The 21963-nt window shown below is 38.1% G+C and overlaps 1 protein-coding gene across 3 annotated transcripts; it reads left to right on the top strand.

The window, feature by feature from the left end:
• Positions 1-2413: 2413 nt before the first annotated feature.
• FAM98B (family with sequence similarity 98 member B) lies at positions 2414-19145 on the top strand. 3 transcript variants are annotated; one of them, XM_065839752.2, is made up of 8 exons: positions 2414-2566; positions 3458-3606; positions 4459-4593; positions 5295-5473; positions 11342-11422; positions 11814-11930; positions 14301-14468; positions 15937-19145. In XM_065839752.2, exons 1-8 carry the CDS (start codon positions 2502-2504, stop codon positions 16303-16305), a joined length of 1263 nt encoding a protein of 420 aa, XP_065695824.1. In that variant the 5' UTR covers positions 2414-2501; the 3' UTR covers positions 16306-19145. The 3 variants fall into 3 exon arrangements, with proteins under 3 accessions (XP_065695824.1, XP_065695826.1, XP_071665446.1); XM_065839754.2 differs by lacking the exon at positions 2414-2566 and adding an exon at positions 2868-3030; XM_071809345.1 differs by lacking the exon at positions 2414-2566 and adding an exon at positions 2868-3051.
• Positions 19146-21963: the final 2818 nt, after the last annotated feature.

The following is a 21963-nucleotide window of genomic DNA, read 5'->3' as shown; positions in this document are numbered from 1 at the left end:
TGTGGGAAGATGAGAAGGCAACCTAAGTATGTGATCACAACCAAAAATGACTTTCACTTGTGGGTCTCAAGACACAGTTTGTGAAATTCAGACCCGTTCATCATATACATATTTTCTTTACTATACAGAAAGGTTAGGACTTTTCAAAAAAATCTTGTGCAATTCAAACAGTGATTGATGCATATGCTTGGCTATCATATATATACAAGGTTGGCAAAAGACAGTAGGAGAAATTACTGGTTTATGTGTTGTCCTGTAGCATAAATTAACAAAACATGTTTCTAACGTATCAAAATCTACAGGGAGAGACCCAAGGAATAGTGCCACCACCTGCTTGTACCACACAGTACCACTTAAATTACTGGATTTCTTTTTAGTTGTATATTATGTTATGATAGTTTCACTTCCAGTTGTTCCCAGTTATTTTTCTTGGCATGCACTTTTGGGTGATATGAAAATTACTCAGTTTCTCAGAACAACTGTGCAGTGATGATTCACTGTGCACAACATAAAGATACAACTTCAGGAAAGAAAGGGAAAGAAAACGGTTTATTTCACGGTCTTGTTTTCTCACTCTGTTAATTGGACAGCCTATTAATTAGACATTAATGTTGTCTAAACAGGAGTAAGAGTTCTTATTTTCAGAAGCTCTGCTCTCAGATCCATGTTCCTTCATTTAGATAAATTATTATGTTAACCCACTTGAAACAAAAGTCCTCTTAAAGCTCAGTCATATAGAGAAGACATGGTTGAGAGGTGTGAAGGAGACCATGGAGCTACTGGCACTGATGTACATCATATAGTCAACATAAGCCTACAGACTCTGAGATGCTCTTCTTTCCACCGACTGCCATGAAAAAAAAGTTTTTAACTTATAGATTTCTGTCTCTGTGTGTGGGAGGGTGGTCATGGATGTCCTGATTCCCATTTTTTTTTAAGAGCTTAGTACTCAATAAAGCCATGTCTTCTGCTAAATGGAAATAACTTAAAACAGTTGCTTCAGAAATTGTGGAGATTTTACTAATTAAGAATATCTGTGTTGTAAATACTTCGCTCTGGTTGCACGCCTTTACAGGTCTTCATCACAGATTCAGCCACTGGATTTTCTGAAGGCCCATATATGACAGTACTGGTGAAAAAGAAAAAAAAAACAAACAAAAAACAAACAAACAAACAAACAAAAAAAACCACAAAGAAGAAGAATTTTCCTTCCAGTTAATACAAGCGTATACAGCTGAGCTAAATGAAAACCAAAGTTCTGAGAAGCTGATGTAGCAATAGCGTTTTAGAGGGAACTTGGGGGATGTTGCACCTGAAGCGACTGTGAGTGAGGGATAAAACAAGGATAGTTTGGGACCAAAGAGAAAAAAAAGCTGGTGTGAGTTTGTCTTTCTTTCAACATTACTATTGCTAAGAAAAACTTGGAAATGGGAATCCAAACAACTCAAAAGAGAAGGCAAAAAGAGAATCAAAGATCAGACAAAGTCACATGTTTTGGGAGACCTGCCTTCTGGTTTTCCAATAAATGGGTCTAATAGTACTGAAACTGGAAATCCTTGCAGGGTCACAGGACAGAAAAGTAACATCCCTAGAGAGGCCCAGCAGGTCACTGCTCTCCATTACATGCAGTACATAGTCCACATGGGCTATAAAGCTGTGTGCTGCTTCCAAGGTCTCCATCACCACAGCCACATTCAGCTGGAAACCCTGCATTCCTCAAGCAGGAGCAAGCTGGTCATGCTCATATCTGGTACCACTGCGTGTCAGTCCAACACAACCCAGCTTCCCTCCATAATGTATCAAAAATATCATAAACAGCCTTGATTTTAAGCTCAACCAGGCTCCAGGAGCTGGTCGCTGCCAGGTCCGCACCCCTGGTGCAGGGCTGAGGCCCCCACAGTGGAAAACCGAGGCACTGGGGTCCCTGCGGTCATGGTCTCCACTGCCACAGGCACAGTTCAACATGTAGAGAGATCCCAGAAATATTGTATAGACCTAAAATCCTGCTTTTTTAACCATGTCCCACACGTAGGGCCGGCTGCAAGGGTCTGTGGACAGCAGGGCTGACTCCCCAAGCAGGAACCATGTCCGGAGGTCAGAAGGGCGATCGTGTTCACTCCTGGACCTGTTTTTCTCCAGGTGGCTGGGTGACGGGTGAGCCAACAGAAGTGGGCGATGGCCTGGGGCCAAATCCGGAGCAGGGCAGCAGGGCCAGCAGATAAGGCCCGCCAGAAAAGAGAGCTTGGATGCCCCTTGGTAACGGAGGGCCTGTACGGAAGGACCGTCCCCAGTTGTGGGCGACTGGCTGGCACAGGGCGCCTCTGCAGCCCCTCCGAGCGGGGGAGGCAGCCGCTGGGAGAGCCGCTTGGAGGCAGTGCGGGGCCTCCCGCCGGGCCCGGGCCGGCAGCCGGCGGAACGCAACGGCGGGCGCAGGTTGCGGACGGCCGGTTTGAGCAGGGCACAGCGCGGCGCGGCGGGCGGCGGCGAGCCGCGGTACCGGCATGAGGGAGCTGGCGCCCGGCCCGAAGATGGAGTGCGACATCTTGGACGCGCTGGAGGCCTTGGGGTAATCGGGGAGCAGCAGCGGCTCCCCCCTGGTGGGGCGAGGGGAGCCCAGCACCGTGCGGCCCGGTCGTGCGCTGAGAAGGACCGCTTCGCCGCGGGCGGGAGGCGGGGAGGCGGAGGGGAGCGGAGAACGGCGCCGGCCGCGGAGGGGAATCGGGGGGCGGCAGAGGGCCCTGCCCCACGTTCCCGCGGGTGCCGGGGGAGACTCGGCTGCGGCCTGAGCTGGGCCTCTTGCCTCGCCCGGGAGCGGGGTCACTGCGGCTGCGTTGGGCTGGCCCTGCTTTAGTGGGGAAAAGGCAGAGGAGAGCGGCTGCGCGGGCGTTTCTGGGGATGTAGAGGGACTGGGAGCGGGGATGTTCAGCCGTGGCGAGACGGCCGGGCCGCCTGTCCGGGCTGCAGCTCTGCAGGGCGGTCGGGTCTCCCGCCGGCCGGGCTGCCCGTTTGCCTCCCGCCAAAGCGCTTCAGGTGCAACAGAATAGAAACAATGTAAAATCTAGTTTGATTTTTAGGTAGTCTCGTTACCGGTACTCTCGGGCAGTGAGTTGTTAATGTTGGAAGGAAATGTGTTTAACTAAACACTTGAATTAATACTTGAGTTCTTGTCTGTTTAGCATGTATTGAGACATGCAACTGTTTTCACATTCATGTGTGATACATGAAAATGCCTACCTCCTATTTTCTGACAAGCCATTTTGTGTTTAAATTACCATGCTTTTTTTGTGTGTGTGTGTTTTTAAAAAATAAAGTCTGAATTATTCCTTGACAAAAGTAACTTACAAAGATTAATTTCTCTTGAAGTATTTATGAGCTAGCTTATAGTAAAAATGATTTAAATTGTGTATATTTTATGTTGAACTAGCTTCTTCTAACTAATGTTTATGCCTCTGTGCAGGTACACTGGTCCCCTCTTGGAGGAGGAAGCCCTGAACAAAGCAGCAGAAAATGGATTGTCTTCACCAGAATTTTTTGAGCTTTGTGTTTGGTTAGGTTCCCAAATAAAGTCACTTTGTAATATGGAAGAAAGCATCTCTTCAACAGATGGTATGTGGATGTTAATTTTTTAGAGGAATTTAGTATTTGTTCAATGTGTTTAGATAGATGTAATAGTTAAATTACAGTGTTGAAGTTTAGAAGATAGCTGAAGGTAGCCAAACTGAGGGTGATATTTGCATGTATGTGACTTTTAGATGAAGGTCTTGTCTTGTGAAGACTCTTTCAAAAGAAAAAAAAAAAGATGCTTTGGGGTTTTCTTTAGACCTATATAAATACATAAAAGCACATTCATACATCCTGTGAGTGGCTGTTATATGTAATCGTATTTTGATGGCTTAAATCCCAGAGCATGGTATTTTCAACTAGGTGGTCCAATGCAGTTTTGCATTCAGCACTGTGTGTAGACACATGAGTTGCTTCTTAGTGCTACCTGACTCTTTTTGTTGAGTGCTGAAACTTGGATGAGATTTTGTATTGCTTATGTTTTCACAAAAGTGTAGTGAAACTAAAAAAAAAAAAAAACACCAAAACCATTGAAAATAATGGGCTTATGACTCCTGTAACTTGTTCATCAGAAAATTAATTCTATTGATACACTGTTTTGTGACATAAGCTCTTCACTTCCTAGTGATGTTAATTTGCATTCATGTTTTCAAAGACTGCTGTAGCATCAGCTTCTTGTTCAAAGTGTGAGTACAGTATTGCTGTAGCTATTAAAAGGCTTGTCTGCATGTATGTGAGATTTCTTCAAGAAAAAGAAAATGATACTGGGGTGGTATGTGATAAATCTTTGTCTGGGCTATTGAAACCTTCAATTTAAATGTGTAAGTTGAGACAATTAGATTACAGTTTGATGTTTCTGTAAAAAGCCATTAGTTTTGCATTTATTTATCCCTGCAGGTGATAAAGATATAGAAAGCTTCCAGCTTGAGATTAGTGGCTTTCTGAGAGAAATGGCTTGCCCGTATTCATCACTTATATCTGGAGACATCAAGGACAGATTAAGAGAGAAAGAAGATTGTCTTAAACTCCTCTGTAAGTTATAATCATTTTCCCATTTATAAGACAGTATTTTACATGCATGCTCTGTTGTTGTTGTATAATTTACATTAAATAGTTCTTTATGTGTATTTAAGTATTTGTGTGCAATCATTACAACCTAGCTGACTATGTGTCAGCTCACTTGTGCAGAAGTGGAAAATAATAAACGATGAGAGAAGTATTTCAGTAGAAACTAACATTTCTTTGTGAAATATGGTTCAACCTACTGAGGCCTCCTGATCCCTCTCTTGATCCAGTTCCAGCTTAGCTGAAACTGAGACTTTGCTTCCAGTATTTCTGAGAAGTTTCTGGGCAGCTTAAAAGAAAATGCTATGTGATTTGAAAGTGCTGAAAGCAACATTGAGAGAAGCAAAGTCTGGGTTTATGTTGGAGTTGGACAAAGGAGTAGCAGCAGGAACCAGCATGATAATATGAAAGTATCCAAGGCACTAGGGGTCTGGTGGTAGAAGTGGGTTAAGGAGTTAAATACAGTGTGTAGACTGAAGGTGGGAAGTCAGGTGAGTTAGTTCAGATAAAAAATGGGAAACTAATTCTGACCTGTCCAGGAGAGAACTGAGAAAGAGTCTCTCTTTTTATCATGGTCTTACTCTAAGTGTATATATTATATATGAGAATGTGGATGCAGAAATATATAAGTTTCTCTACATCTGCCATTATGACACTTTTCTCTTTAGTATTTCTAAGTACAGAACTTCAGGCTTCAAAGATATTGCACAGCAAGAAAATTAAAGACTCTCATTTGGGAAAGCACAATGAAGTTCATCAGGAAGTACAAGCTATTTGCGATGCACTGGGCCTGCCAAACTCCTCATCTTCTGATATTCCTTTCTTGTTAACCAATGTGGAACAAAAGGTATGGACTTTTTTGTTTTCTCTCTGTTCTCACACTGTGAGCATTCATCTTTAGAGTTAAGGGCCCAACAGTCTAATCCATAAAAGTCCTATCTGACAACTGCAGAGGAATTTTTATCCTGAAAGCCAGCTTAGTGTTAAACTGTTTTAATTACGAGGTGAAGCATTTCAGCATTTCTCTGAGGATGCAATGTACCTGAGGAGGCTTACTTTTCCATGCAAATTCAAGGTATGAGTTGAGGTGACATAGTTTTCCTGTTACCCATTTAAATGTGCTGCAGCAGGCAGAAGCCTTTGGGTAATAACTGAGGGTGGATTTATGTACTTGTAGTATTTTCCAGATGTATTTAAATTTAATATCAAAAATTTAAATGTTTGTTTCTTCATTTATGAATTGCTTAATTGCAAGTATTGATTTGTTAGTGCCATTTTTTTAGCTGCAGAAGAGGATAAGAACGCCTGAATTACCAATAGCCAGTGAATAAACCAACTTAAATATTATGAAACGGGACAGTTCTTTCATTTGTGTCCCACCAGTTTCCAGCTCATTTCACTGATATGATCCTTAGTCTGACTTCCTCACTGCAGAATGTAAATAGGCTCTTGAGGTGGAATTTGTTTTCTCTGTCAGGCAGCTAAAAGTTTTGGTCTTTATTTCTCCCTGATGTTTGGGGAGAGCAGGTGACCAGTCCCCTTTAGGAACTATGGTAGATACATGGAATGAATCCCCCTCTGCTGCTGAGTCTTTAATAATTTTACATGATTATCCTTCTTTTTTTCTTCCTCCTCTTCTTCTCATTGGCCAGTGGGCAGTTGAACATTGAGAGGTTTTAGGGAAAGGGCCTGTTACTTGCATCGATTTCCTACATCTGTATGTCTTTAGTGTCACAACACGAAACCTTTAATGACAGTGAAAATACCAGTTCCTGCACTACTAACAGTGCTTGTTCCATTGAGTTCTAATGAAATATTTATATCCAGTCTTTCCATTGAATGTTTTCGAAAGGATGAAGAAACAATTCTAGCGCTGTTTTCTGAGGATTAAAATGTCAGAGTTCCAGCTAATAACTAATGGACTGAAACTCGCCTGGTACTGTTGACCTCCCTCTGAGTTTGTGGGCTGCAGCCCTGGGCCGAGGCCTTCTCCTTGCTTCACTTCTTGGGTGCAGATTTAGTTTCATCCCATGTTAAAGGGGTAGGACTCTAGTTCTGCAATTGCAGGACAGTAAGACCAGGCCTGATGAACCAGTTCTTTCTCACACACATAGTCTAGAAGGTTTTCTCTGAATTATTAGACTTCTAGTCTCTAGCACCTTTTGCAAATTCCAGGATTTCCTTTCAGATAGGATTGCAGGCTTGAGTTGGTGTATAGGGTGCTACTGTTACAGTTTATGTAAACTGTTACAGTTTCATAAGTACTAAAATGGGGAGAATCTTGAAAGTGTATGGGATTTTTTTGTTTAGTTGTGGTTGTTCTTGTTGTTAGTTTGGGCTTTTGTTTGTTTTTAATAATACTGCCCAGGCTATTTTGTGAGAGTTTTCAGGTCTGTCAATTCCACAGTGATTATACCACTTGTAGTCACTTCAGAGTGTAGAAAAGTGCCAAAACTAGTTCATTCATCTTCTCTGACTCCAAATGAACAGAATAATTTCATCTCTGCATATTTTATCCCTTACAAACAAAGGATTTTTTTCCTGCCTCTCAGGAGATTTTGTAGAATTTCTACTATATGTTTCCTTGTCTCCTTGCCCTTCATCCCTTGCTTTAATATAGGACAGGTTCAGAGTTATTTTGATACAGTATGGAGTTAGACGCATTTGTAGATTTAGCTATGTTAGAATGGTGATACCACCAGTTGGAATTCACTGGCTTTGTGCTTTTTGTTACTGTGTTTGTTTTTTGGTTTGGTGTTTTTTTTTTTTTTTTTAGATTCTCACAAAAAATCAATTGAAATGGTCAGTTTCTTTTTTCCAAACATTTTGCTGCTTCTGACTTAGTTAGGTTCTATGCAAAATTGCGCTGTCAATAGTATAGTATTATCCTATATCATTTGTAATAGCAATTTACATGCTAAACTATTATTTTTATTGCATTTGCAAATGTATCTGCAGCATTTCAACATGTCTACTCTTTGTCTGTCTGGCATCTTCAGCATTGTCTTTAGCTGTGGGAATAGTTCTGAGAATAGTTTGGCTGTGCAGCAGGAATCTACCAAAGGGACAGATCACACATTGTATTTTGGTATGGAATGTTAGAACATTGATTGTTTTTAATAATTTGTCAGTTTATTTAAAAGACTAGTATAAAATTAGGATTGCTTTCTTCGGTCAAACCGTGAGTTTTACAGTACCTCAAACTTTGAATATGCAGTCATAGGAAGTACCTTTTAAATTTGCATCTCCTGTAATAAAGTAGGTTGGTTATCAACATACATAAGAAAATGTGAGAGATGAATAGACAGTCTTACAGCCTCCTACCATTAAATATATTTTACTTTATTCTATACCATTGAGAAACTAATAGTGTTTTGTCTTGGTTGTGGGGTTTTTGATTTTTTTTTTTTTTTTTAAGATGCTGATCCCTTGTAAAGTATATTTACAAAAGGTAATATTTGGGAGACATTCTGAAATTTAGTACCAAAACTCCCATAGAATCTAAATGAATGTTGATCAAAGATTCAGAAAAGTTTATGGCAGTGTTGAGCTTTGTAACTCACACATCTGGCTCCTTTCCAGTCAAGATAGTGTGAATTTCACACCTAGTTACAAAGTGACACTCTAATACTATTTCCAATACCATATTATTCAAAAGACTTCTGAATTTTTTTTGCCTACTTTATTTGTTTTCTAGTAGTGAAAAGTGGTGCCCTAATAGTAGAGAATGAAAAGAAATTATAAAGGGTTATCAAAGAAATTAAATCAAAACTAAGCTAAAACATTTAAGTGAAATATGAGAAGAATATATTTGAAAGTATTTGGGAATACTTCCTAGAACTTATTAATATTTAAGTTAGTGTGTTGCTTTTAACTACTAGTGTTTAATAATTTTGCAGGCATAATGGTGCCTAAACATTAAGTATCAATGTAGTTGCAGGAAACAAGACCAAAGAGTTTTCCTGTCGACCAGAAATAAAAGTCCAACAGAAATGTCTTTAAAGTTAGATAAATATTTAAATTAAAATTATCTGCAGATAAATGGAAGAGAGGCAGAGGGCGGGATAAAAATATTGTGTGCCTAAGATTTTTAGGTGATCTTTCTGCAGTTGTGCACTACACGTTATGACTAATTAAGACAACGTTCCTTCCTTGAAGTTTTGATAGTGTAACTTAATGACATGTCTCTTCAGGTCAGGTTTTTTCAAAATCTTAGAAACCCTGGAAGGGTAAGCATATATGATATTTATCTGCATAAATGGCATTAAGCATAGAAATTATTGCTGTACTTTGACAGAGGGTAAAATAAATAAATAAATAAATGGAACATGGTAGTGAAATGTCAGCTAAAAATATTTTTAATGAGTGTAGACTTATAAAACAGATGAGAAATGTCGTATTCAATGCATAAAGATCTGCTTTATTTGGTAATAATAGCATAACTGTACATTTTTATACAGCAGATTTTGAAGTCAATATTTTCTTCATACAAATCAAATAACTGATCTGTTTTTCAACTATTTTTCGAGTGTGTGAACTTCCAAAATAATCCCATAAATATTTAATATGACCAAGGTCACTGATTACACAGTACATCAAATAGTCAAATATATTAATTTCCATCTAGCTTCTAATTAATTAGCTTGCTTTTTACAGCTGAGTGTATGAGAAATTTAGGATGATTTGGCTGTTACAATTTGTTTTACATTTCTATGGATGTTTTTGCTGCTCTTTTATCTGGGTGCTGCTTTTGGTGATGTTCCCACCTACACATACAGACTTCTTTCTGGGTTTTGGTGGTTGTTGTGGCGCGTTGTTTTTTTTGGTTTTTTGGTTTTTTGTTTTTCAGCTCCCGCTTATCCTTCTTAACCTAGGGCAACTGTTGTGTTCAGGAATGCTGGTTATAGCTTAGATACATCAGTTGTATTCTTGTGCTATGACAGACAAGGGTATGTCAAAGCTCTCGTGCTCAGTGCCTTGTCATCAGTCAAGGCTGGATGATGAATTCTGCAGCTGTCAGGCAGCTCAGCTTATTTCGCTGTTGCAGTTGTAGGTTATACCCTCGGATTCCTGCTGATGGGAGTGAGGGAGTGAAGTGGGGATTTAGTAATCTGGTATGACTTTATAGTGTGTACAAACGTGAACATAGACCAGTTTGACAGTGAAAAGATTCCACCTTAAATGCTGCTTGATTAATAGAACTGTCACTGAATAAAATTGCATAGATATTCTCTTTAACTTGGAAAGAAATATTATAGAAATTTGTTGTTTTGTTCCCCCAGCAGCCAGTCTCATTTTGATACTCTCTTCCTTTCAACTCCTTAGAACTTTTGAGGGTATATTCCTGACCTTAATGATGGTATATGGATAGGCACCTCTTGCCTAGCAGAATCTTTAATTCATCTGCTATTTATTCCTTCTTCTATACTAACCACTGATTTCTTCATCTCTTGCTGTCATGCTGATCTTATAGTATTGTTGATTATTACTAGGTTTTGATTCTTCAGGCATTTATTTAAATTCAAGCATAGTTTGTGCTTAGGTACATTTGAGTTTTGAAGTAGATTGAGAGGTGTCATGTACATGCTTCACTAAAATCAAAACAAGTTGGCTACATTTAGAAGACAGACAAATCAGACCACCCTGGGAAGAGTGAGCTTTGAACCTTACCCTTATGATAAATTTAGTGTAAGTGCCTGTGTGCCTACCTGAAGTCTTATAATCCTTGCAGATGTATCTAACAACTGTCCTCAGCTACATGTTTACTGTGGATCGTGCACTACCTCAGTCCTTCTTTGTGACATGTAACAGAAAATAAACTCTAATTTTAGTCGTTTGACTTGGTTTCCCATAATTATTTACAAAAGCAAATGAAGATGTAGTAGTTCTCCCCATCAGACTGTGTGCAAAACTTGCAGGAATGATGATTTGCATGCGGTCTACTGTAGCTGAAGAATCAGTTGGCTGGTAAGTTATGTATGAGTGTTGGGCTCTTCATGGTAACAGTTTTAGAAGAGCTGTGCCAAAGTAAGTTCCTTCAGGAAGAGGGGGTAGAGGTTTCTTGTGGTGAGACAGGAGAATGCAATGGAGTTGGAAGGCAGAAAGAGAGGCTGCTTCATCCCCAGTTATTGAGGGCAAAAAACAATGGACGAAGTAAAAGCAAGGCTGATTTGGAGTGAACATAGAAGTCTTAAACATATGTTGAATGGAACCAGTTATACCATTAGAAGAAAATTAGTAAGAGAGAATGGCTGCATACATATCATATCTTGCCTTTCATACTAGCACCCCTCACCAGATTTTTGTAGCCAAGTCTAGCATTTGGCAACAGAACTCTTAGATTCTGATTGTTATGTTTCCTTAGTTGCAGTTACAACACTAAATAATAAGTAGAATGACTAATTTAACTAGTACTACTTCCTACATACACATGATAAATTTGCTGTATACGTATTGTTCTCTTACAACTGGGAGGAGGAGTGATGTGCCATAAAATATTTTTGTATAGAGGTTGGTCATGTAGTTAAAGTATTCCAGAAATCTTCTTTTAGTAACGGATGATAAGTCAGAAGATGCATATCTGTTTTTATGGATCTACTAAAACCAATGTGCTGTATGTGATTTTATGAGTAGCAAATTGTGATTGCAGCAAGTTGTGCTGAAATAAATATATTTATTATTTGTGTTCTGAGAAGAAGTATATGTTCTGTTTCAGATAAAGGACATTCTCTCAAAAGTTCAAAATAACCACGTGGGGAAATCACTGCTAACAAAACCTCTGAATTCTGACCAAGTGGTAAAAAAAAGTCTCTCCATTTCTTTTTTCTGTACTTAAAAGGGTGGTCAAAATTAATGCATGTGGCTTTATCTAACTTTGTCGATTTTAAAATTACTGTTCTGTTGCTAAATATTAATATTAAAATTCAGTTGCTAAATATTAACGGTGCTAATCAACCACTTCCAAGATTCATGTTGTAAGACAGGCTTTGTATTGGTTCATCCACTTATTAACTTGCAAAATATTTTGTAGATAAGTACTACTTTAGCGCTACACAGATACACCCCTAATTTTATGTCATTCACAGTGGTCACATGGGGATAGACATCTTAGTTGCTGGATGGGGTTAACTTTAACTTCTATAACTTTATAGATTTGAATATTCAGATATTTTATTGTAACACTGCAGGAAAAATTGGAAAAAATCAATGATGCTCTTCGTAGTGAGTATGAATGTCGCCGACGGATGTTAGTGAAGAGGCTGGATGTGACGGTACAGTCATTTGGCTGGTCTGATAGGGCAAAGGTAAGCTTGCTGTATTTGTTGCTTCCTGTAGGTGGGAGTCTGCTACAATTCCCCACGTCTTCCTACCGAATATACATACCGTATAAAAACACTACTGTTATCTTCTTTCTGACCAGTTCCTTATCCTGGATTGTAACATTCAAGTCCTAGATATTGAGGAAGGGGAAGGGTTTGACCAGATGGCACAATCCATCCTTTGTGACTGTAGCTTCACAATTATAAATTCTAGCATCCCATCTTGGGGTTTTTCACTTTAATGAGTTCACATCTCCTGTTTTTCTTTTCTATATCCACCCCATTCCAATCAAGTAAACTGATGAAAGAGCAAGACAAACACTGGGCCTTAATATGGATTGGGTGCAAAAAGTGACTGCCCATAAAGTTAGTGAGATTACAGTGACTGCTACCTGTCATGGATTCAGGGCTCCTGAATAAACAGACAGTCAGTTGAACAGGTTTTTTGAAAAACAGCTTGTATGAGAAAAGTACACAATAACTTGTAATCCTTCAGGTGGCTGAAAATTCCAAACCACTCCTGGATTTTTTCTGCTGGTTTTTATTTTAATTGTGATAATTTCATTTGTACTATTTCCTAGCACTCTGTATATTAACAAATAGTCATGATTTAACCAGTCTGGTATCGCTGAGCTAGAAATATATATTGTTTCTATCCAGGAGGGTAGGGTGATAAGATACGTAAAGTTCGTAACTTGGTGATTATACATGTGGGAAGCTGGAGGCAGATGTTTTTGCTGCAAGATCAACTTTCCTTCCAAAGGTCTGTGTAGAAAGCTGAAGATGGATAAGTCTTAAAACCTTACTGAAAGCATGGGTCATTACAAGTCATTCTGGTGTCACAATTTGTCAGTTGCACATGCAGACAGAATTGGTTTCGTGAAGCTCATTAAAGATCTCTGCAAGACATGAGGCTAACTGCTGCTGTGCTGCTTTGGAATGGCTCACTGTTTAATTTCTGCAGGGACTGTGAATGCTTTCCTACTGCAAGAAATGAAAAGGAGGGCGTTTAGCTAACAGAAGCCAGGAGATGTCCCTATGTGTATAACTTATTATAGCTGTACCAATATGACTATATATTTCCAAATTTAAAGTATGCTTCTAATTTGTAGTTGATGTTAGTTGATGACTGACTTAATCAGACTAAAATTTTTAAGTCACTTGATATTATTCCATTCAAATAATGTGAAAAACAATTGATACGCTTTCTCAGTAGAACAATAGTTTAAAGAGATTTTTAATTATGATAAAGTAGTAAGGTGATTCATTTTCCTGTCTTATAAAGACATGTGAAATAGTATGCAGTTAGAGAAATAACCAGGTTACATCTTAATTCAAAATTACGTATGATTTTTAATCTTTTTTTTTTCCTTATTTCTCTTGTAGAAATATTTGTTTATAACTTCTCCAAGAAGATTTTGGGGATTGAAAAAGTTGTGGCATTGATATAACTCAGATATTTTATTTTTTTTTTTTTTAAGCCAGGAGTCAAATTGTTGTCCTTTCTTAATTTATTTGTTAGCTTACCTTTTTTTCCACGCCATTAAATAGGTATGATACCTTTCTCTTCTTTTGATCGTGTGGCATTTTTTGTGTGAGCTTTTTGTTGTTCATTTGATTTGGGGTTTTTTTTAACTAATTCAGTCCCCGGGAGAGGTAAGTTTGCAGACTGAAAGGGATCCGTAAATGGTATAGTAATTGCCTAGCAAAACAGTCATGTAAAGGAGCAGTACCTGTTGTCTAGTTCATCCAAGGTCAAATTTGTTTTTACTCTGATCATTCTAGATGTTTCCAGAAAATGTATTTATTTTTCTTTTTGTAAAACAAATGAAACATTAGGGTGTGTTTGGAAAAAAAAAAAATCTCCATTTCTTAGTCTCACTTTTTCATGGCTTGCACAAGTGTTTTGCCACATTGATACGCTGTCTGTTTTTTTCCCCCACAAATGGAACTTACTTTGAGACTGCTCTGTTTTTATCACATTTAGAAGGGATCTGTTAAATATGGCTATGTAAATCTCTTGAGAGAGTAGCTTAGACTCTAAAATTTTAGTCTTTAGTTATATTGGAAAACATCAAAGAATCTGTTTGATGCCAGTGGGTAGGAGAGTTTCTTTTGTAATGGTGCTAAGTTTCAGCATCAATTAAAGATAATCAGCAGCATTTTTTGTACCGTAGCTCCATCAGTATGAAGAGAACTGGTAAGAACTGGCATTACATTTTGTAAAATAACCTAGATTTTCATAAATTACACCCTGTGTTCAAATTGAAACTTACTGAGACCAAGACATGGTTTACAGTGGGTTTGTGTGTTTTATGCCTAGCAAGTAAGTTGTGTTTGATTTTTATAATTTAGGTAAAAACAGATGACATAGCAAGAATCTATCAGCCCAAGCGCTATGCGTTATCTCCAAAGTCAACTATTACGTTAGCTCACCTTCTCGCTGCTCGAGAAGATTTATCAAAGATCATAAGAACAAGTAGTGGATCAACACGGGAAAATACAGTCTGTGCGATCAACAAGGTATGCTTTTCTTCTGGGATGTGATCAAAGCACACGGGATTTTACAGACCTCTCAAAAGTAATTCTGGAATTGTACTCTTTGCTTAACATTTTCATTTCTTTTTGCATGATACCTGGTGCTTTAAGAAAGGAAGGTTTGCAGAATTGCAGTAAACATTGCAGCAACTTCTTTTTTATCTTAGTACACACAGTCAGTCAGGCAACAGGATAAAGTAGTAGCCAAGATGTGAAGGAACAGTGGGGGCGGGGCAGAGTGGTGTGTGTCTGTAAATGACTCGAGTTCGGTGGAACTACACACCTCAAGTTAAGGATGTGTGTAAGTCTTTCTGGTATCAGTTCCTGGGCTACCTGTTGCCAGGATCATGTTGTTCAGTTCGTAAACCAGTGTCTTTAGTTAATCAGTATAAACCATAAAAGATTCTGTGGGAGTGTCATTTTGCTGCAAAGTAAAATCATTTGGTTTGGCTGTGGTCATAAATCAATATTGTGCTGCTTTCTTGTGTCTGATAGAAGCTGAAGCTTGCAAGTAATGAGATGAGTTTCACCATTCAAAGGATGACTAAGCCTGTTTTTATTACTCCTTTATTTACAGATTTTTCTAAAGTTTTGTGCCTCATTTAGATACCCTTTAATATTTGTTGATCCCAAAGACTCTGTAATTTCTTAATCATTGTAGGATCTTGGAAAAAGTTTTTTTTCTAGAGGGGACTTAACTGGAGTGGATGGGACTGACTAGAATATGTTAACATTCATCACACAGAGTTTATGAAATACGAAAACAACAAAAAGGCCTACTTGGATACCTCTTGGTTCTTCATCTTAGTGTTTTGTGTAATATTGTCCTGTACTGTCCCCCTTTTTGCACACTGAGTAATATCCATTAAAATCAAGATCCCCTTTTTTTTTTTTTCTTTTCTTGAAAGTGTTACTGCAACATGTTATGTAGTTTGTCCATTCCAGCTCTCTGAGTGTCTGTAGTTTCTGATCCAAGGCAAACTGGCTCTGCTTTTAGAGTTGCACATCAGTTTGCCAGTTTACGTTTTTTGCCAGCTTTTTAGATACGCGCTTTTAAGTAGAAGAGCTGCGTCATAAGGAGTCTTTTCTATATGAATATATATTGATACATTCATGTATATTACATATTAATTACGTATATTGCATATTGTAATAGTAGTACTTGACATGTGTAGCTTTCCTCATAAAGATTTCACAGAAGTAACATGAGCAAGCTAGCTGCCGTTATTTCAATGTTACAGGTGGAAAATTGGATCACTTTGAGTTCTGTTGTGTTGGGGCAAGTTACAAGGACAGGAAATGGGGATTCTGCTGTCAGGCTCCACACCTAGGGGGCCTTATCTCCTGTGAAGAGCAAGCGGAATGTCTTTGTCTGTAGAAGAAGAACCCTGTGTCCCTTCAATTTATTATTACTATTTTTTTTACACTAAAAATGACCTATTTTTCCATATAGGTTCTGATGGGTAGAGTACCTGACCGTGGAGGCAGACCAACAGAGATTGAACCACCTCCTCCTGAAATGCCTCCGTGGCAAAAACGACAAGAAGGTGGTGGAAGAGGTGGCTGGGGAGGTGGAGGTGGTGGTGGAAGGGGCAACTGGGGGGCTGGAGGGGGTAGAGGAGGAGGAGGTGGGGGCTTTGGAGGTGGGGGCTTTGGAGGTGGGGGTTTCAGAGGTGGTGGAAGAGGAGGAGGTGGCTTCCAAGGTGGCAGGGGAGATTATGGTGGGCGAGGAGATTATGGTGGCAGGGGAGGTTATGGTGGCAGGGGAGGCTATGGTGATCCATATGGTGGAAGAGGAGGGGGAGGATACCGAAGATACTAAAAGATACTAAAATACTGTAAATAATAATAGAGTAACTGGCAAAATACAGTGGTGGTGTTTACTGATATCAGGAATTTAGATACGTTAACTTGGGTTTAGCTTAGAATTAAGTATGGTCATATGAATCATTGCATTAGACCAGCTGATGTTGTCATTGAATTCTTTTAGTTAACTGAACAGAACTTTTATACTAAAATGTGATGACTAAAGTCCTTGTTTTTCGTACTGCTTATATGGTGTTTTTTAATATGTCTTTTTATTTAAAATAAGTCTCAGAAAACTGAATAAACCCCTTTATAAGCAAACAAAAAGTATATTATTTGATGTTTAGGCTTCTCTAATTATTGCATGTTGCACGTCCACTCCCCTGCTCTAAAATGCTCTGTAGAAAAAAAAACAAAATGGGCCTAGGAACTGGATGGAAACACTTTCAAAAGATTCTAAAGTGCTGTTTTCAGGCTTTTTTTTTCTTCATCTAGTTTTCATGCGGGACAAGTAAATGAATTTGAATATCAAGTGTTGAAATTCTTAAGTCTTTGGTCAAAATTACTCAATTTGGTTTCTTATGCTTCCAGAGCTTCATATAAAAGTAACATTCTGAATTAATACTCTACAGAAACTAATGAAACCAAGTTGTTTTGTGTATTCCTAAATATATAAGAGACTGAAAGTCAGAGCACATACCAGAAATTCAGAATCATGGTGAGTTTTGATAGTGTCTATATTCATATAACCTATTTTCCATTTTATTGTTGTTTCATAAAAATATTTTAAGATCAGATTGCGCAGGAAACTTCTTTAGCCATCATATCTGGTAAGGGTTCATTTATAGATTCCTTCTGAATCAGCCTTGAGACATGAAGGTTGAATAAACTGAGCTTCTTGAGAAAGAATATACCATTTCTTTGGGGTTTTTTCCTTTTTTTTTTTTTTTTCCTCCCCACCTGCCAATTGTTTGGGTGTCGTGGACTGCCCTGCTAATAAGACATCTACAGCAGTTACCTTTTGTCAATGACTTGTCTCTCTCTTACTCTGCCAGACAATTAGTCTGATAGGCTAAAAGAAACTGTCTTGATACTGTAAGGGTGCCTTCTCCTTCACAGACTGTGTCAGTCTAGAAGGAGCAGTTAGCTTTCATACAGTTATGGCGGTAAATACATGTAGACAAGAATAAAATTTAGAGCTGTCATTTAAAGAAGAGAGTTTCTCTTGTTCAGAGTCTTTTAGATCTCCCTCCCCTGTTTTGCGGCCACTCCTGAGTACAGAGGTAGAACAGGGAGATGATTCCCAGGTACATACTCATGACAGTGATCATGGTCATGTTACTACGGAGAGATTTGGGAAACCACCTGATGAAGCTGGGGATGTCTGTTGATTGCATAGCACAGCAGCTGTGAAGCATTTTGAGGATGACCTGTAAGCTTAGCTGCAGGTTGAACTTTAGGATTTTATTTTGGTTTTATGTTCCAGAGTTATGAGTTCTTTCTACACAAATTTCCTGTGGGTGTCCGTATTCGGTGTGTTCTAAAGATGTTCTTTAACCTTCAGGAACACGTGTGTCATGTCCTGTTTCATAAGCAGCTTTATGCGTGAATGTAAAGCTCTGTTCAAAATCAAATTATTGTTTCTTCCAAAAGCCTGTGTCAGATTTTGTTGGTTAGCCATCACCAGCCTTACCATTTGAAATTTTAATCCAAATAAACTTCAGAAGTTTCTGTCCTGTTCCTCTCTGATCACAGTCTGCTTGAGAATGCTGCTCGTGATATGGTAGATGCAGCCTAGCTAAATATAGTTCCTCTGCCAGGTTTGGTTTTTTTTGTTTTTCTACACTCCTTTCTGACCTAAGCTGTTATCAGCCTCTGCAGTCATTATGGAGGGACCCTCATGGGTCATGTGGAAGCATAATATTGGTTTCCTTGTGTTTGAGCTTGATTTTTACCTAATCCTCTGGAATTGCTCAGAAATTGATGACATACCAGATGAGACCATGGGCCTTGGAGGTGAAATGTTGGTCAGCAAAGGAACGGAGTAGTTTGGAACAACCAAAGCCTTAATATAAAATTCGTTTTTTGCTACAAGTAATTTCGGAACAGCAGTCAAGCATTTAGCTTCACCAAAGAAAAAATGCTAAGAAAATCAAATGGCTTATCTATGCATGAAGATTTCATCAGTCTTAAGATGTGAAGTTGGGCTGGTTTAGTTGAGCTGTTGCAACTGTGGATGTGCCTCAGTGCTTTTACACTCCTCAGTTTGTCCTGGCAGGGCAGTTTTCAATGAAGTAAACCATCAAGTGGAACAGCTGTATGTTCACAAGTAATTCTAACAGTTAAATTATTTCAGTATCATATTTCAATTATACTCATGTAGACCATGTAAAAGATGGGAATTTCAATAGGTTAAAGATTTTATTTTTTTTTTTTTCATCTGGCCATTTCAATTTTTTTAAATAATTCCAAAATGTTAGGCTGGTATTTGAAAACTGAAGTAAGCACCACCACATTTCATAGAGGTATCCTTCTCTGTTCTCTGCTGTCAGAACGTTTGCTATTAATTTATCAATAGATGCAATAATACCGTGAAAATAATTGATTTAAACCTTTAAATTTTGTATGTCTTGAAAAAAAGTATTTTCAAAATTCTGTTGTAAGTAAAAGATTTTCATATATATGTTTGTGAGCATTTTTGTGTTTATTCACACCTAGTGAATATCTACCTGAATATTGTTTTGGTTGATCAAGAATTGAAAAATAGGTTGAGTGGTTTTTTTTTCTTCAGGATTTGAGAGAGACACACTTTTGTTAACAGCTGTAAACACTAAGGAATAAAGTACTGTACTTGAAGTTGTTTGCATCACTTGTGTAGTGTGATTTGGATCCACCATCATATGTTCCTCCTGTGTTTGTAAGGAAGAATTCCTGCTGGTGATTTACAATAATGATGGAACTTATTTTTATGATAACGATGAAAAATAACAGATATATTTTGACCAAAATGGAGAGGACAGTATATGACAATGTAGGAAAATTTCAACAGACAGGGCCTGTCATAAATGTATCCCTATTACATTGCCTGGGATTACTAAGGAATCTCAGTTAAATTTTATCTTAGTAAAAAAAAAATTACATAGGTCTGTGTGATCATTACTTTTGTCATTACACAAGCTAAGGAAATATCCTCCAATTACTTCTGAAGTTTTCTCTTTTTTTTTTTTTTCCCCAATATCTGTAATTATTAAGTAAAATACAATTTGTTTTGTATGTGTACGACTGTAGGCCAGATTTGCCCATATAAACAGAAATTATGTTTTCAGTAGTTAGTGTGCACTCCTTGTTCTCCCTCAGGTGACTGAGGTAACTGAATGAATATTCATCATGCCACATTGAAACATATTTGTGATAAGATACTTTGAGGTTTACTTCAAGGTAAAGAATAGCAAGTCTTGAGGGTGCTAGAGAGCTGCCTGTGTAATAGCCAGCATCAGCAGACACTAATGAGTTGGCTGTTATGCTGTGAAATATTTTCCAAATTAGCATTCTTAACAACAGAAGTGAGAGAGAGATTGGGCTAATGAAGAGTTGAGCTCTAATACTTGGAATAGCAAGTAGCAAAACAGTGTCTGTATTGTGTCAACCACTAAAATAGTGAAGAATAATCTGCAAATCCCAGGCTTCCTGTGTTTTCTCAGGCAACATGCCAAGGTCCACTGAGGTGACACTGGATCAGGGCCTCTGGTACTGGTTTAATCCTGCCCAAGTGTCTCAGATGATGGACTCACAGAAGATTAATAGAGGCTGTTCAGCTTTCCTTGAGATAGAAACTCAGAGGCACAAAGTGCAATTTTAATATTTTTTCTATTATAAATATTAACCCAAAATCTTACAATTTATATAAAATCTTTACAATCTGTACAGTTTTTCAGTCTTCTCCAACAACATTAAACCAAATTTTTTTTCAAGTTACCATAGAGATCAGTTACAACAAAATAAGATTGCTGCTGTACAAAAATGTATTTCCAAAATACATATATGAGCTACTCTACAGGCAGTTGTGTTTAATCTGAATATGAACAGTAGTCATGCCTTGTTAATTGTGACATTACTCAATCTATTTACTTGTATCTTTAAACAATCAGAATGCACACTTAAAAATTAAACAGTAACTGGGAGGGGGGGACACTTGTTTTTCCTTACTTCCTGTAGGTACAGGAAACACAGCTGAGCCCAGAGGAGTAAAGGTGAGTGCTTTTCGTTTACATTGGCCATGACAAGATGAATTCAATATCAGTGTTTGCTAATATGACTTTAAACAGCACTTAGTAATTAATTTAATTGTATCTATCTTTTTTCCTAGGATAAAGCAGCTCGAAGACTAGTACAGATGTGAGTGATTTTTGTTCAGTAGCTTTGTCAGTTTTAGCACTATCCCTGTAGTCAGTTTCTGCTATGAGTCTTTCATGCAGCTAAAAGAAAATCCCAAAAGAAGTAAGAAGGCACCACAACCATTAAAGAAAAAAAAGGAGAGAAAACTGTAAGGGGCTTTGGGCAAACAGAGAACCTGAAGGTACTCTGAGAGCTCTGAAATTCTCCAGGTACCAACTGCCTGTTTTGAAGCAGAAAGTTTGCAGCATACGCAAAGCACCACATACTTGTTCTGTAAGACATTCCTGCAAACAGATCCCTTTGAAGTAACTTAGATGATTGTAGGAACAAGCAGACAACACAGAGGGAACACTGTGAGCATTTAAGACTTTATAAATCCATGGTCATAACTCACTTGTGAGTATTAAGTACTCAACCTAGTAACCTTTGGGACAGCTCCTGATAGATAATTTTCTTCTTAAGTAGGAGTTTGTTCATGATCTCCATCCCCGCCCCACCTCCCCCAGCACAGACAGTATATGCATACACACAAATACTATTAGAATCCAGAGTTTAGACCACAAGCAAGCAATTGTCGTAGCTGCACAAGATGAGTCTTAGCTCTTCTTTCATGGTATTTTCAAAATATGTGAAAATATATTCAGTTTTTATCTTGTTTATTTTAATTTTTGCAGAAACAGACTTTTATTTGCTAAATGCCTATTAGAAATAAGTTTTGCTGTAGTTCCCTGAAGAGAAGACAAAATCAAGACACTTACAGAAAATGGGCAAAGCAAGTTTGCAGACATGACCTGAAAGCCATTGCAATTGCTTCATCGATCAAAGTGCAATTCCGTGTTAATTATTTATAATTTGGGTTTAGTGTATGAGGAAAAAAAGCTGCACAGTCTTCACCGTTGCTGATTTTTGTCTGTGCATTTCAGTTATTTACAGTAAGGTAACAGAAAATCATCTATTTCCCTCCATTTGTTTTTACCAATATGTGGAGATACAAGCACAATCCAAGTTCAAAACAACAATTCAGAATCACTGAACTGGCAAGTAGTTTTAAATTGACTTTGTTTATAAATAAAGCATTCATATACTGGATAATGACTGTAAATTGTGGATGGAACATACATTTATACCATTGAACACAAAGCACACATAGTACATTTCAATCTATGTATAATGGACTTGTAACTTACAAGTTTTGAGGAGCATTAAGTGGACTTTACAGATAAATATATCAAAGTTATAAGTTTCTGACTTTAAATGTGTGATGACAAATATCTGTTTT

The sequence above is a fragment of the Patagioenas fasciata genome, chromosome 5, assembly GCF_037038585.1.
Source record: "Patagioenas fasciata isolate bPatFas1 chromosome 5, bPatFas1.hap1, whole genome shotgun sequence".
In the NCBI taxonomy this organism is placed as follows: domain Eukaryota; kingdom Metazoa; phylum Chordata; class Aves; order Columbiformes; family Columbidae; genus Patagioenas; species Patagioenas fasciata.
This window is presented reverse-complemented; position numbering and strand designations above follow the sequence as displayed.